General features: G+C 35.7%; 1 protein-coding gene across 10 annotated transcripts in view; it reads left to right on the forward strand.

Moving 5' to 3' along the window:
* The window catches only part of NRCAM (neuronal cell adhesion molecule), an 86,557-nt gene extending 72,490 nt beyond the window's left edge, over positions 1-14,067 (forward strand). For 8 of the 10 annotated variants that reach the window (XM_044678568.1, XM_044678569.1, XM_044678572.1 and 5 more), the window contains 3 exons: positions 2,430-2,561; positions 4,159-4,237; positions 13,830-14,067. In XM_044678568.1, the coding sequence (XP_044534503.1) occupies positions 2,430-2,561; positions 4,159-4,237; positions 13,830-14,067 (449 nt within the window). The other 2 variants (XM_044678571.1, XM_044678576.1) reach the window with 2 other exon arrangements.
* Positions 14,068-15,844: the final 1,777 nt, after the last annotated feature.

Here is a 15,844-nt window from a genome sequence, read left to right on the forward strand (position 1 = left end):
ATATACTCTATTATGTAGTCATATGTATAATGGACAGACTGCTGGACCTGGACTCAGGAAGATTCATCTTTCTAAATTCAAAATCTGGCTTCAGATGTTTACTAGCTGTGTGACCCTGGGCAAGTGACTTAATTGTGTTGGCCCCAGTTTCTCATCTGTAAAATGAGCTGGAGAAGGAAATGGCAAACCACTCCTCAAAACCCCCAAATGGGGTCATGAAGAGTCAGACACAACTAAAAAGATTGAAAAAATGCATATGTGTGTTTATGTACACATATGATAGTTCCCATATTAGAACTTGATTTCTTTTCAGGATGATCAAGCATTTTGCCTCACAATGCACCAGAGTAATTGTTTCATGTATTTTTGAAAAGTGGGACCAATTATAAAAATAAGAATATAAACGGTTTAAACAGAAGACAGTACAGATTAGATTTGGAAGTCAGTAGGGCTTCAAGAAGAATGGAATTGGTAGAGGGGATGGCAGAGGACTGGGACATCATGGGTTATTTACCATCATGTGGCAAATGTGATGTACTTTTTCTTTTGAGTATTGGGGGTACCACACCTCAAAAGCTTCACACTTGTTTTAGTTGAGCATTTAAATGAATTGCATCCACATCCTTTACAACAGTGATCACATTTATTTGATAGTTCCATGAGTAGCACCAGATGGTACTTTTAAATTATCCTAATTGTCACTGCCTGGGCACCTATTTGCGTTATTTGAGCTTCAGTGAGCAGATGGCTAACTAGAGATCCCTACTTGTAATGCAGGCCAAATTCCCCCTTGACCAAATATAGCTACTAGGTAGTGAGGAGAAAAAGACTGCTGGTATTTGATTTGTAATACAATCAAAATAATGTCATTTCTGACTTTGTTTCCTAAAGGAGACATCTTTTATTCTATTAATCATACTTCACTTCACACATTGTTTTCCCTATCATTTTCTATAAAAGAGACAAAAAATTAGATGTTGAGCATGTCATAAAACTAGGGCCAGATAATGTTTGTCAGAGCATAATTTCCTGCATCATCCTGCAAAACAAGGATTATGGAGGCTTGACCCTGCCTGGCTTATTCAGCACAAATTAAACAAAAAGCTTGACACAGCTATTTTTATGAGGCCGAGAGGAGATATCCCCTTCTCTGTGAGTAAATTTTGACAGAAGGAGGAAGAATAAGTGCATATTCCTTTAAAAAATTGACATCATTTAATGTTAAATTAATTTACTTGTTTATGAGCATGTCAAAATGGTAATTGATGCTTTGCTTTTTCCCATGTCTCCTTTGGATGATACATTAAACTAGTCACGTTAACCTGGTTTTTCTTAGGAAATTCAACAATTAAGTCAAAAGTATTGTATTACTTTAAATGGATCTTAATCTGATTTTGTTAAAAAAAGAAAAAAGTAAATTTGTCAGAATTCATTCAATGCAAATAAATGCTATATCCTTCAAAGTGGTCACCTTTTCAAAGACCGTTCTTTCCAACAATGTTGGCCAAGTTCAGAATTCTTTTGGAATTCCTCCTTTAAAATTATAATAAATTTCATAGCAGTATTTTGAATATTCTCAATGATGGTGGCTCTTCATCACTTGATTGATTTTTTTAATGACCAAAAGTAATCTGAAGCCAAGTGTGATGAATAATATCAACCTGTATTATAAAGTTGGAAAGCCATAAAATATAAAAGGAAATATGTGTGGTAGATATTAACCTCCAATTCCCCAAAATTCCATTGTTTCCAGTAAGATTGCCTGTGGGGAAATTTGATACTGATAATGTCTATCTCCAAGTTTCTTTGCTCAGCTTGTACCTTCCTAATGACTGTTTTTTGATAAAAATCAAGAATGAGGATAAAGAGACTGATTTTCTTACATGGTTCATAACTGGTTCCTAGGGTAATTCCACAAAGCAAAAAAAAATATTTTTTGCACTAACAGTGGAATAAGTATATGTCTTCTAAAGGTGCTTTGTTGAACAGTACATATATATATATATAACATAATACTCATATAAGAAGATTTGGTGTGTTTACTTAAAAATCAGTCTCAATACTATATTGTCGCACTTCATTAGAATGTTCCTTTTCAGATATGTCAGTCACTTTTTACTTTGTTTAGGAATATGCTGAACATGAGAAGAGATATTTATATAAAAGATGAAGATGAAGGGGCTTTTTTAAGCATCAAATGTTATTAGTACTCAATCTCTACTTGGAAAAACATATTCTAAATATGAATGAAGATTTTTTTTTCAAAGTGAAATGATCACTCCTGTCTGTTACATTCTGGTTTTATGCTATGAAATTTTATTAAATAACATAAATGTTAATATAAAATGCTCTTGCAAATATGTTATTATGACAAGTATTTTTTGGTTTTCATTTTTTCTTATCTTTGCTCCCTTTCTCTCATTTCCTAGCAATGGCAAGCCGGCAAGTGGATATTGCTACTCAAGGCTGGTTCATTGGTCTGATGTGTGCTGTTGCTCTTCTCATCTTAATTTTGCTGATTGTTTGCTTCATCAGAAGAAACAAAGGTGGTAAATATCCAGGTAAAAGACAACATACATGTTGTTAACCTCTATGATCAGTTCATTAATTATAAAGGAGTGGTACCTATGTCCTCCTAAAGCCAGTATCAAAATCTTCTCTTTTGCCTCATTCTACAACAGAAAAACATTAGAAATATTTTCAAGAAAAAGAAAACATTTCTGTAGGTAGGCCATCTTTGTCCAGAAAATATCGGTGGCCCCATCTCCTGGTGTTCTTAAAATGATGCAGTTTTTTTTAAACCCTTGTACTTCGGTGTATTGTCTCATAGGTGGAAGATTGGTAAGGGAAGATGGGGGTCAAGTGACTTGCCCAGGGTCACACAGCTGGGAAGTGGCTGAGGCCAAAATGATGCAGTTTTAAGGAATAGTGTGGAATATTTGTCTGGATCCTTATTGTCCAGAGAACATCATTTGCATAACCTCTTGAGATTACTTCTCTTTGCATAAGACACACTCCAATAAACCATGATTGTGCTTTTCTGACCAAAACATTATGGCATAATTGATGGAGAACAGTACTTGGAATAAAGAAGATCTTTTAGCAAAATTCATACACTTTCAAGTTTTATGACCATAATCTAAGTCATTTAACCTTTCTTGGCCACTGTTCTTCATCTGTTCATTGGGGGTGGTGGGTGGGGTAGAGATAGGGGGATTAGCCTAGATGGCTTCCTTTCCAGATCTAAATCTGGGATCCTATTACCCCTCCATAACCTCCATATATGCTATATGTAGCTCCTCAATGTTAGAGACTGGCTTATTTCTTAATTTATAATCCTAGTATTTAGCATAGTTCCTGTTAAATAGTAGGCACTTAAGAAGTGTTTTTTGCATTCATCCATTCACTCCTGAAGTCCTTCTCTGATGCCTCTTTGTAGTATAGCGGTGACAGTGGATTCTTAAAGACTACTGTAGCTTGGCAGGTCCTAATAAACTAGAAACATTTCAAGTACAGCCTTGATGAAGGACCATACGTGCAAATCTGAGGACCAACCTAGAAAAATTCAGGAGTTTATTTCCAGGGAGTCACCACCCCATAATGGGTTTTTGGTCACATCAACTCATAAAGACAATCTAATAAACTGTGACATGGTTGTGATCTTCATTGATACAGAGAGTAACCATGCCAACAAAATCCCAAATTGCATCCTAGAGCCTTCATGATTTTGGCGAGCCCTGCATATTTCTCCAAATTTGAGTGAGACCTGTGTAGCCAAATCTACAAAACAATTTCTTAATAGGAGATATTAACCTAGTGAGAGCCTATGAAAAAGACTAAATATAAACACTGTAGAAACCTTAAATATTTTCCTTCATTGTGTATCATAAGGAACTTAAGCTTCCACATTAAGTGAAACTCCTTGCAAAAAGCCAAAAGTTTAGGTGTTACCAAGTGTTCGTTTTTGTAAGCTCTCCCAGAGTTTCTGCAAAATAAAAGTGTACTTACTTCCAGTTGCTTTATACCTTGAAATTCTACCACATGCTAAGAATAATTATGATGATAATACTGGGAAATCAAAAGTACCAAGACAACTAAACCTTTTGAACAGGGAGATGCCAGCATCAATGGTTAATGATGCCATTTTGAATGTTTTAGTCAAAGAAAAAGAAGATGCACATGCTGATCCAGAAATTCAGCCTATGAAGGAAGACGATGGAACTTTTGGAGAATACAGGTTAGTACCTAGGATTCATCTTTATTCTTATATTTTCTGTCAGTGAAGCACTTTATTTAAACACCCAAAACAGAATATTTTTCTAAGACTAGAAAATTTCCTTCTTTATATTTGGCTCTTTTCTTAAATATCAAGTATAAATTTAATTTGAAAATGTATAAACCCCAACTCCCTTACTGTTAAAAGGCATTTTTGCTCTTCATGAAATGTTTCCATTTTTGATTGGGGCCTGGAGGTAGGGTATTGCTGGAAGGCCCAGCTCTGTGTCCACTGGTATTTCTCCCTACTTCTTTCAGCAGTTTGACACTGTTTTTTCCCAGAGCCTTGATTCCCTTGTGCCTTCCAACTGCCTTGGAATTAAAGGGTTGTTTTTTATAGTCTGAAGGGTAAAAATCCTGCATGTTTTGAGAGCCTCCATTCAGTACAAAGTTGGGGTAGAGAACAAAAAGAGTTTCTTTCCCCATTTCTACTATCTTTAGATTTGGACATAGCTAAGAATTCAGTCATATAAAATGAGCATCCCATAGCCATGATCACATATAATTCCCTTTGTATTTCTTCCCTGTTCCTCCTCCTCCACCATACACACACATAATTAATCTAATGAGAAGAAAGGAGTAATATTCATGGTACTTGGAAATAACCTTCCCTCCTATCCTAAAGGAGTAGCTCTACCCAAATGTCCTTGTTTTGGAAAGTTTAATTTCTTAAATAAAATTCTGTTTCTTGCCAAATGGATATAAGTATTCATTTGTAAGAATTCATAGCTCAATAAAACATCAATTTTAGCCTTGAATGAAAATCCCAGAAAGGATTTTTACTTTTTTAAACAAGCATTTGGTCTGTTTTAAGAACATACACATCAGATCTGTGTTGAAAACATGGGGTTTTTTCCCATCTGAAAATATTTTATATGGCAAAATTTTTTTCCAAGAACATTTCTAAGTTGGTAACCAAAGACTAAGATGTGTACACACACACACACACACACACACACACACACACACACACACACACATTGTAGTAACTAGGCCACAAAATTGATTTAGAGGAGCAGTCAGGAGACTGCAGTCAGTTTTTCTCCTGAGCCTACTAGAACTGCTTTCTACATATACACCAAGTAAATATCCATTGTAATTCTCCACTTTATTGTATTCTTCAGTGGTATATACTAACAGACAATATTATGTGGCCTTTTCCATTTTACTAAAAAAATGACAAGAGAATTTTAAAAATAATTCCACCAAGTACTCCTGGCAAAACTCATTTTTTTGCCACAAATAAATATCATTCAATTAACATGTGTTTACCAAGTGCCTACTGTGTGCCAGATATTGTGTTAGGTGATAGGGATAAAAACACAAAGAATAAAATCATCTCTATTCTCAAGGAGCATAGTTATAATTATTAAAAGCTCTTTTAGTAAACTGGCTTAGAGGTCATTTGTTCAACAATATACTCAGCCAATGTAGAAAGAGCCTTTTTGATTTTTGATTTAAACTTCATTTTTTAAAAATTTAATGGCTACATCTCTATTTAATCCACTAGTCATAAACTCATCACTAGAGGATCTTATAGACACTCATTGATTAAACTTCTTATCTAAGCAGTATTTCATCTACCTAATGTTTTGGTCTTGGTTTGACTTCATCATTTAAAACAGTATTTATTAAATACTATAGCTGAATAAAACTAATCTATTATTTAAACAAATATATCCTTGCCCTGATATATTTTTAGAAAGATTAATGATTTTTGTTAGATCTCCATTCAGAATTGAGGAAGTCATTCATTTCTTTTACAGGTGAAAGTAGTAGTCCCAAAATATGTTTTTGATATACATTTGTATAATGTATTAGAGCCTTTTGTCCTATCTCTTTAGACCTCTTATTTAGGATAAGAGGGGGCAGAAACTTAAATAATTATGTGCTTTATACTAAGCCTCAGAAACTTTTTTTTCATAAAGAAAAAAAGCTGATTATGAATGTCAAAGGATGGCTTTCATTTTATTTGTATGGGTGATATGATACATTAGCTAATTTGGAAAAACTCACCCATCCATAGTTCTTGTTTTTGTTATTGTTGTTTCAGTATCATGAGGGATAAATGTGCTACCACAGAAGATCAAAAATATATAACCCTAGATTCTTGGCAGAGCTTCCGCTAAGTTGTTAACAATTTTCCCCATACTTGGAGGCATTTTGTTTCTAATTCTCAGCATTCAGTCTCTCTTATTTCTGATTTTCTCTGTAGCAAAGACCTTAAAATGAGACTAAAATTTCATGAGACAAGCAAATACATAGTGATGGTTAAGGGGTTAACAAATTCTTACTAAATTTCTTCAAATTTCCCCAAAATGAAACTAAAATATTATGAGACAAGCAAGGATCTAGGGAAGGGGAAGGAGTTAGCGATTATATTCAAATTCAAACTCTGACACCAATGATGGTTTGGAGGTCTAACTACATGAACCCTCAAAACTGCCAGCTCAGATGGCTTTTCTAGCTTATGATAATGACCTTACAGAAATCTCTAGATATCCCCTTCCCTGGAGTAGGGGATAGCTGATCCCTGATGAATGGACAACAATGCTGATTTTAATCATTTTCTTGAAAATGTCCCTGCCCACCTCACCTCAAGAGTGTGACCATTAACTAAGCTCAGGGTTAATTTTAAATTTTACTTCCTGCACAGGTTATTCAGTCTAAAATAGGTCCCGTGTTGTCTTATTTATCTTGCTGGAGCTATGCCTCATTATCCGCTGAAAGTTGATATTCCTTTTGTGTGCTTGTCCAATAAATGATTGACCTTCATTTTATCAGAGCTTTTCTGCATCCTGCATTTTATCTGCTCGGTTCTGTTTCAATATTCTTCGGCTTTCATGCAATGAATGAATCTGCCGCTTGGGCTGCTGCTCCATTTTGGCTTCTCCACCCTCAGTTTGCTATCGAAGCTTTGTGAACCCGTGATCTAATGTCGAGCAGGCCCAAAAGGAGTGCTGACCTGTATTCTTGTGGCACCAAAACACTGTGGGATGTAAATCTGGCTTCCCGGGAGGGGGGGATCAAAGGGCCAGCGCAGATTCGTGAATCAGAGGCAGTGCAATGGATCTAAGAGTCCTGCTCATCACTTCTAATGATTTGGGATTCCAAAGTGATGGATAGCAAGGGCAATGCTAGTGTTGGCATGATCACCGTGTTAAAATCATGAGTGTTTACACCATCTGGTTATGTTTCTTTGACTCAAAGTTAATTCATGTGTGATATGTTTGTAAAACACTTCAAAGGAGGTAATTTTGCACATGTGTGTATATATGTATTTTTTTCTCAGTCAACAAAAATTATATTTCATGACTTTTTAAGTGGTAAACCAAAACTTTACAAACGAAACCTAAACATTTATCATATTTGTGATTCTACTCTTGGCTCTGTAGCGTCCTAAGGGAGTTCTGGTTCTGGTTCTGAGGAGTATCTTAGGATTTTTTTTTAAATGAATTGTTTAATTTTTCAAATGAGGATGAAAACTCACAAGGAAATGCTCACAAACAGAATCACTTGCAAAAACTGTCAACCAGTCACTGCAGCTTTATGACTCTTTCTCAGGCTTCAAAACTTTACCCTTTGGTTGATTCTGATGTCGTGTCATGTGTTTAAATGACTTTTAGATATCACATTTCATGAAAAAATATTTCAGGTGTTGACTGAAGAATTTATTCATTATATTTATTATTCATTTTTTACGACATGTTATAATTCCATTCCCTTCCCTGGATCACCAGGGTCCCTTTCATATTTTGCACCCCTAGGGAGCTGTGGGCATGACACTTCATTAAGTGCATGCATTCCTACCTCTAAACCATAGGATGTGGCCATTCCTGGTGGCACAAAGTCAAAGCTTCTATCAAGGCAAGAAATTTTTAAAGAATTCATTCATGTATTCCTTTTAGGCCAAGGAGTGCCAGCAGCTCCCTGGGTAATTCAACTCTGATCCAATCAGAGTATAGCTTAGAAGGTGCAAAAAAAAAGGGAGGAAGGGACTTCCCATGGCTAAATTTGTTTTTGTACACGCTGCCACCTCACACCCCTGCTCCAACACCACCTCCATGCAGGTACCTCTGGTGGAAATCTGCAGTTCTCTTTGTTTATTTCTTTGATTATACAGACATTAGAATCTGCATCCTTTCTAGCATATAGAAAAATCAGAGAAACAATGCAACCAACTGTGTAAGTATTTTTTCATTCTTTAGATCCATCTTTTGTTAAAACCAAAATGAACCTAGATCAAAAGTCATCTAATCAATGGTCAATTGAAGTCATTGCCTACTGCATTCACCCTGACTGCCATTGTGTGACTCCTGTAATTCCTGTGAGTGGGAGCTCGTGTCACCCCTTCTCTTGCACATCCTATATGGGATGGAGGTATTAGTTACATAGCGTGAGGCAATCACATGAGAAGAGAAATGTATTTAGTGGACGAGGTGGATATTTGTTTTTTCGTAAAGAGACAAGATCTTATGGGAAATAGTCAGTGACTTGGCTTTATGAGAGAGTAACCAGGACATAATCAGGCAGCGTCTCAGCAGATTGTCCATTGCTGCTGAGTTTCCCTCCATAGACACTTACTGAGTGTACACTTATCAATAGCCCCTGGAAATTAACTCTTTGGATCATGGAGAGGAAAAAATATGAATCAGAGCTTTGCTTTAGCATTCAGCTGAAGTTCTGTATACCAGACCTGCCTCGGAAATGAGGAAATTCAGTGACTGAATCCCTCCAGATGGAAGTCACAGCAAATCAAACACTGACCAGCCCGCAGTGTTATAACAAGTTTCCAGTGCAAGAGGATAGTTATCCGTCAGAGGATTAGGGCATTCATCAGGGAGCATTCCTGGACCCTCCATCTCTTCACAGTCAGTCTTCATGAATTGTTCTATAGATCATAGAAATCCTACCCAGGGAAATAATATAAATAAAAGCACTTGGGAAAGTACGGTGCAATACAATTACAAAGTATCATTATTGTTATTGTTATTATTATTAATTATATACATATATGAGCATCTAAATGAGTAAATATGAAAGGCAAAATTACCAACAGACACGTTTTATCGGAAAGTTCAAAATTGCCTTTCCTTCTTCTAGCATGAGAAATTGTGATGTTTGTTATGATATATAACCATTTTTCCTCCCTTACAGGTTATGGCTGTTCTTAATGAATGAAAGAATAAACAAAGCATTTACTAAGTACTTACTTTGTGCAAAGCGCCTGGCTAGGCCCTGGAAATACAAAGAGAAAAGCAAGACAGCCCCCTGCTCTCAAGGAGCTCCCATTTTAATGGGGAATCAATGTTATATGGAAGGTTTTAGCAATGAGTCAATTATATTTGTTAATATAATGTGCTATGGGTTATTTCAGCATAGAGGCAATTTTAATCTTCGAAGCTTTGGGGATGTTAAACATTAAATAATTCATTCTCATTCATAAAATGAATTTTCCATTCAATTAGGGGCTTTTAAAAGGGCATTTATAACCTTTATTTCTCACTTATAGAGCCTAGAACTACAGAATAGACTACAGCTAAGTTGGAACATGGTTTTGAAAAAGTCCCTCCTCCCATTTCTAAATACACATTTATGTTGAAGAGAGACTTTCAAAATCAGACTTGGCCAATTCTTTCACCTTGCTTGGGTAATTTTAAACAGGGAAAAGGCAAAGATTAGTATGTTGTTCCAGGTTTCAGACTTGTAAACTCTCACATTCTCCACCAAGAATACAAAATTCAGACTCGACAAAGGCTTTTTCTTTGTTCATTTAAGATTTATTTATTGAGTAGAATCTCTGTCGGCTGCTTCTAATTCTTGAAGCAAGTTGTTCTTTTCTTCAAACCCTGGTCCCTTTTCTTTTGGTCTATCTCTCACTTTCAAATAAGGGTCAAACTAGAATGAAGGTTTTTAGAAGCTAATAGAGAAAATGATAGTTCTTCTCTGATATATCAGTTTTCCTCTTTCCTTTTCAGATTAAATTCACCTTCATTCATATAGATGCACAATTTTTGGCAGAACAAAAAAAGGAAATCATGAGGATCTGTAAATTTTTCAGGGTGACATCTAAAAATATTGTCTGGGAAGGGAGTCATGAAAAGAAATGAATATAACAGACGTGAAAAAATTGCCATAATAATGATCTCTCTCTTCAGTGCACTAAATGAGCCCATCATGAGTTAATTTCAAAGAGTCATTTAACAAATTATGTAATTTTTGTGGACAAAAAGTGAAATGTGGGCTTCTTGATAATATAGTTGGGAGAATTTTATAACTTGTCGAACAAACATTTTCTAATAGTATTCATTCAAAGATTAATATCAACCTGAAGGGATGTCTGTAGGAACATGCCACCAGGCTCTGTATTTGTCCCTATCCCATTCAGCATTTTTATCAATAATTTGGATGAAGAAATGGAAGGCATGCCTACAGGGGTCAGCTAGGTGAGTCAGTGGATTGAGAGCCATGCCTTTGAGATGGGAGGTCCTATGTTCAAACCTGTACCAATTTTCTGCCTAGAAACAAATACATAGCATTGATTCTAGAATGAAAGGTCAGGGTTTATAAAAAAAATTTTTTTAAAGAAGGCATGCCTACCAAATTTACAGATTATACAAAGCTTAGAGAGCTTGAGATTCCAAAAGATCTCAAAAAACTGGAATCATCCCCCTACCTCCAAAGAAACAATAAGATGAGAAAGATATAAGGAATCAGTATTATGTCCTATAATTACTTTCAGAATATAAATTTCATTATTTTAGGATTAAATATACCTACTCTCGGGCATTAGTAAAAAAAACTGCATGATGGGAAGGGAGATGAGAGTATTAAGCCAACAGTTCATTTTAGACACTTTTATGATCTGGCTTCTTAAATATCTATTTCAAATTTAGATTATATTAAATAAAAGCATGATGTCCAGGTTACAGGAGGCAGTAACCCACCTGAACTCCTCAGTGGTCAGGTGACATCTGGCGCACCATGTTTTAGGAGGGGCATTCATAAAATAGAATAGTGGTCTGGTAGCCATGTAATATGAGGAGCAGTTGAAGGCACTAGAAATGTTAGCTTGAAGAGAATTTTCAGGAGAAATGGCAGTTTTCTCCATATATTCAAATAGCTATCATTTGGAAGAAAAATGAAATATTTTATATAATAGAATGTAACTGGTGAGCAAAAGTTACAGGGAGACAGACAACAATTGATTATAAGGGAAAATTTTGTAACAAAGGAATCCCAACAAGGAATGTGCTGCCAAAAAAACAAGCAAACCCATAAGCTCCTCTTTATGGGAAGTGTCCAGGCAAAGGTTGGATGACCATTTGTCAGAGATGTTAAACCTGTTTTCTGATGCTTCCTAGTTGTGTGACCCTGGGCAAGTCTCTTAACCTCAGTTGCCTAGTTCATCATTCTTCTGCTTTGGAATGCAGTATTTGTTCCAAGATAGAAAGTAAAGGTTTTATATACACATGTATGTATATATATGTATATGTATATACAAATATATATGTATGCATACATATATATGTAAATTCCACTAATAAGAGTCAGAGAAGCTTATTTACTGAAGATTCCTTCTTGGAAAAAAAATTCCTGGAGGGAATTGCTGCATAAAGAGCTAAAATATTGGTCTTGAAGCATTCATGAGCTGGTAAAAAAGATCCCTTCTCCAAAACAAGAAAGCTATGAAATCTATGTTGAGTAAGAAATAGAAGAAATTCTAAGATCAAGAGCTTGCTTTTTTTTCAATAATATATATATATATATGTGCTTCCTATTTCCCCTTATTTCCCATCTTTGCAATAGAAAATAAAAAATATATTGGCTTCTCTCCTTTTTTCTACTGTAAGTAATCTATTAAAAGGTAGGTCATGTATACTAATCACAATTCCATGTTGGGTGAATTAGAACACACATTAGTTCTCGCCTTCCAAAGAAGAACACTGAGACCTTTGAGCAGAGATGTAAGCAAACTCTAAGTCTTACAAAATGTTATTGATCTATTTAATCTTCAGATTTCCATCAGAACTGAATGATCAAAAGGGAAGGTACTGTAAGCATGTGTGGTTTGGGGGCAGCAGGTGCGATGATTAAAAATGCTGAGAGGCAGTAATTCTGGGTAATAAATTAGCTTATTAATTGACCAGTCAAGACAAATTAATTTGGTCAAATGATTTTTCTTGGCAATCAAAAACCCTCCATTCCCATGCAAAGATCTATATGTATAATTAGGGAGTTCGACCCTCGATCCTCCCCTAGACATCGAAGATATGTCTAATTGGTGAACAGCCAATGATGGAGTGATCCATCGTGACTCTCGGCCCCTGCCCTTCCCCTGGGTGATATTGGGCAAGTCATGCAATTGTCTCATACTTCCCAACTACCCAAGAGAAATCAAATTCTTCCTGGTCGAAACTGACCTCTGCAGTGATTCCCAATGAGAGGTTGAAGGACTCGTTGGGGCAATGTGTGGTTTCATCTAGCGTAAGCTGCTTCTAGTTGCTGAGGAAGGCAAATCTCACAATCTCTCCCATAGTCTCATTTTCCCATCTATTATACAATGGAAGAAGTTCTTTGGATGGGGCGTAAAAGAATGAGTACAGAGGCTGAGGAATTGATTTGAGTTCCTAACAAAGCCCAAATATAGAAATAATTCGGTATGTATTCAAAATAAATCCTCTCACAGGTGAGGACTGGAAGTAAAGGTACAGTCTATTTTTAAAGCTGTCTTTTTTTGTCTTTTTTTAAAAATTTCCCCAGCCTCACTCACAATATTCAGAAAATATCAACATGACAGTAATTTTCCAGATTTAACATCCAAGCCAAATTGTCTCTTTCCAACTTAATGAATCTTTGCCCCCCTTAACTGGCATTCTTACAGGAAAAAAATACTGTACACTTTCAGGATATGGATTTTGCTTTTCTTCTTAGGCTATTTTCATTTGTTTCTTCTGCACCCTTTTAATGGAATATGTAGGTCTCTTGAAAGGTAAGGTTGAAGTTTGCAAGCCTGGCCTGCATTCTATAACCAAAATGATTTGAAATGCAACACTGCTTCCTTCTTCTAGATCAGAAAGAATCAATATTTTTCATTTAACCAAATTCATTTTCCATTCATGTTTAAGGAATCCAAGAGATTAAAAGGTTTAACAGACTAACCTCACTCCCAACCATAAGCTTTTCCCCCCTCACTTTGGGAATCAAAACAGTGGTTTCTTGATGACATTTCAAACTCCCTTCTTGTTTAATGCTTGCCATTATTGCTAAATTTCTTTCAAATCAGGGATTGAAATCTCTCATTGAAAGGAACATGCACCAAGGCAGTTCATTCCCTCTACTGAAGAGCTCATATTTAAACCATCACTACACCTGATTTCCATGACAACCACATCCTATTAATTCGGTGCCTAGGTTTGGCTAGGGGACTACAAGACTGCATAAGCTTTGACATAATCTGCATGCATTTGCCCTTTTTGTTTTCGTTTCAAAAGCAATCTAAGTAAAGATAGGTTTTAATTGGAATGTGTCGATGTCTTGTTTTTCTCCTCCAGTGATGCAGAGGACCATAAGCCTTTAAAAAAAGGAAGTCGAACACCTTCAGACAGAACTGTGAAAAAAGAGGATAGTGATGATAGTTTGGTTGACTATGGAGAAGGGGTAAATGGCCAGTTCAATGAGGACGGTTCCTTTATTGGACAATACAGTGGTAAGAAAGAGAAAGAACCAGCAGAAGGAAACGAAAGTTCGGAGGCTCCTTCGCCCGTCAATGCCATGAACTCCTTCGTTTAACCTTTAAATTTGCCGCCGTCACTCCCGTATTCTCCATGATATTTTTCTTAAAGCACTTGTGTGTCAGCCTTCTCACACTGTGAACATGTAGGTAGAAAAGCTACTTTCTACTGTATGTTTATACTATGAGACAGATAGAGCAAACATTTACAGATGAATAACTCCGTAAAAGTGGTTCGTTAGTGGGAATTGGAGAAGAAAATGCAGACTTTTCATTCAAAAACGTGTATTTTTTACAATTTCTTCAGAACTGACAAATAATACAACAACTGGTAATGTTCCTGGTGAAGATACAAGTACAATGCATGAAAAATGCTACCACATTTTACCGACAAACCTGTATATGTTATTAAAACAGGGTTCGATATTTTGTAATGCAGTCCTCGGCTGAATCCCTAGATATGAATTCCGTTTTCATTGTCAAGAGTGTTATTGTAGTATTATCTAGAACTTCAATGTCTTTTGTGGACATTGTCGTGAATTTGGTGACTTAATGTCTAGCTGTCATAAGTCTTCTTGCAAGACAATTAGGAACAGTATATACAGTATAGAATTGCTAAATGAGTGAAATATGACACTTGCATTTGCTTACTGAGACTCTTACCTTCTCTTTGCTCCTTTTACTCTATCGCCTTCTTAATCTATCGAGTATTACAGCAGTACAGTGTTCTGTTTTTTATACCATCTACGTGGCGGATGGTTTGGGCAAAAAAAAAAAAATGTGCATTTCAGTGCATTTGGAAATCAGTACGGTCCTGAAGCAAATTGAAAGCAAACCATTTTTTAAAATTTCAAACAAAACAAAAGCTATTCCAGAAAACACAGAGCAAGATACATTCAGTGCCTTCATATAATATGCATTCCATAATAACGCTGCCCTGCTAAAATCAGTTGGCACAGTAAACACTGATCAGTGGACTACTCTCATTGCCAAAAAATAAATAAAAAACACCTTTTTAAATAAAGCGATGAAGTGCTGCAAAATGGAAATAACAATATCAAAGGCATAAAAGTACCGTATGTTATGAGAGTTTGAAAGAAAAGCTTCACGATTCACCAGAGCACACATTTCTATTCTGCAGCCTTACTCAAGCTTCCAAAAATAATAATAATAATCAAATTCAGCTAGGGAAGCAAGAAGTCAGCTTGGTGGCAAAACGTCAATAAAAACAATCTCTTTGCTCCAAAAGGTCACAACCCCATGCCAACAACTGTACATGGTCCTCTAAATCTTTACTTGACCCCTGTGGCAGCTTTTGAAACCACGTGCAGCATTAAGAAAAGTGTATATAAATTGTGATGGACAACCTCAGAATCTGAGAACTCTGACAAGTGCTAATAAGGCCTAGTGGTTAAAAGGATTACGGTTATCAGTTTAAAAAAAAAAAAAAACAAACAGCATTCTCTCACATTCATGAACTCTATCAAATGGTTTACCTCCAAATATGAAATTTATAACAACCTATGGTTGAAGGAATGCTCCGTTTCATTTGCCAATAAATTGGTTTCTCATAACTTGCATCAAGTTTAATTTTAAGTAAAGCTTTTTATATGTAGATATTTTGTTGAATTTGTAAATATACTTAAAGTGTAGATGCTATATGCTTATAGGTGTTACATACAAATAAACACAATCAAAATGTTTATGTTGTACTGTGTAAGAAGTATGATAGCCAGTGGAGTGCATGGGATTTGAAAGCATCTACTTATACATCTTTTTTTTTTCTTTTCCCTTCTTTTTTTTTTTTTGCTGTGAAACAAATAGTGAACTGTTTTA

The sequence above is a fragment of the Gracilinanus agilis genome, chromosome 5 (assembly GCF_016433145.1).
Source record: "Gracilinanus agilis isolate LMUSP501 chromosome 5, AgileGrace, whole genome shotgun sequence".
In the NCBI taxonomy this organism is placed as follows: domain Eukaryota; kingdom Metazoa; phylum Chordata; class Mammalia; order Didelphimorphia; family Didelphidae; genus Gracilinanus; species Gracilinanus agilis.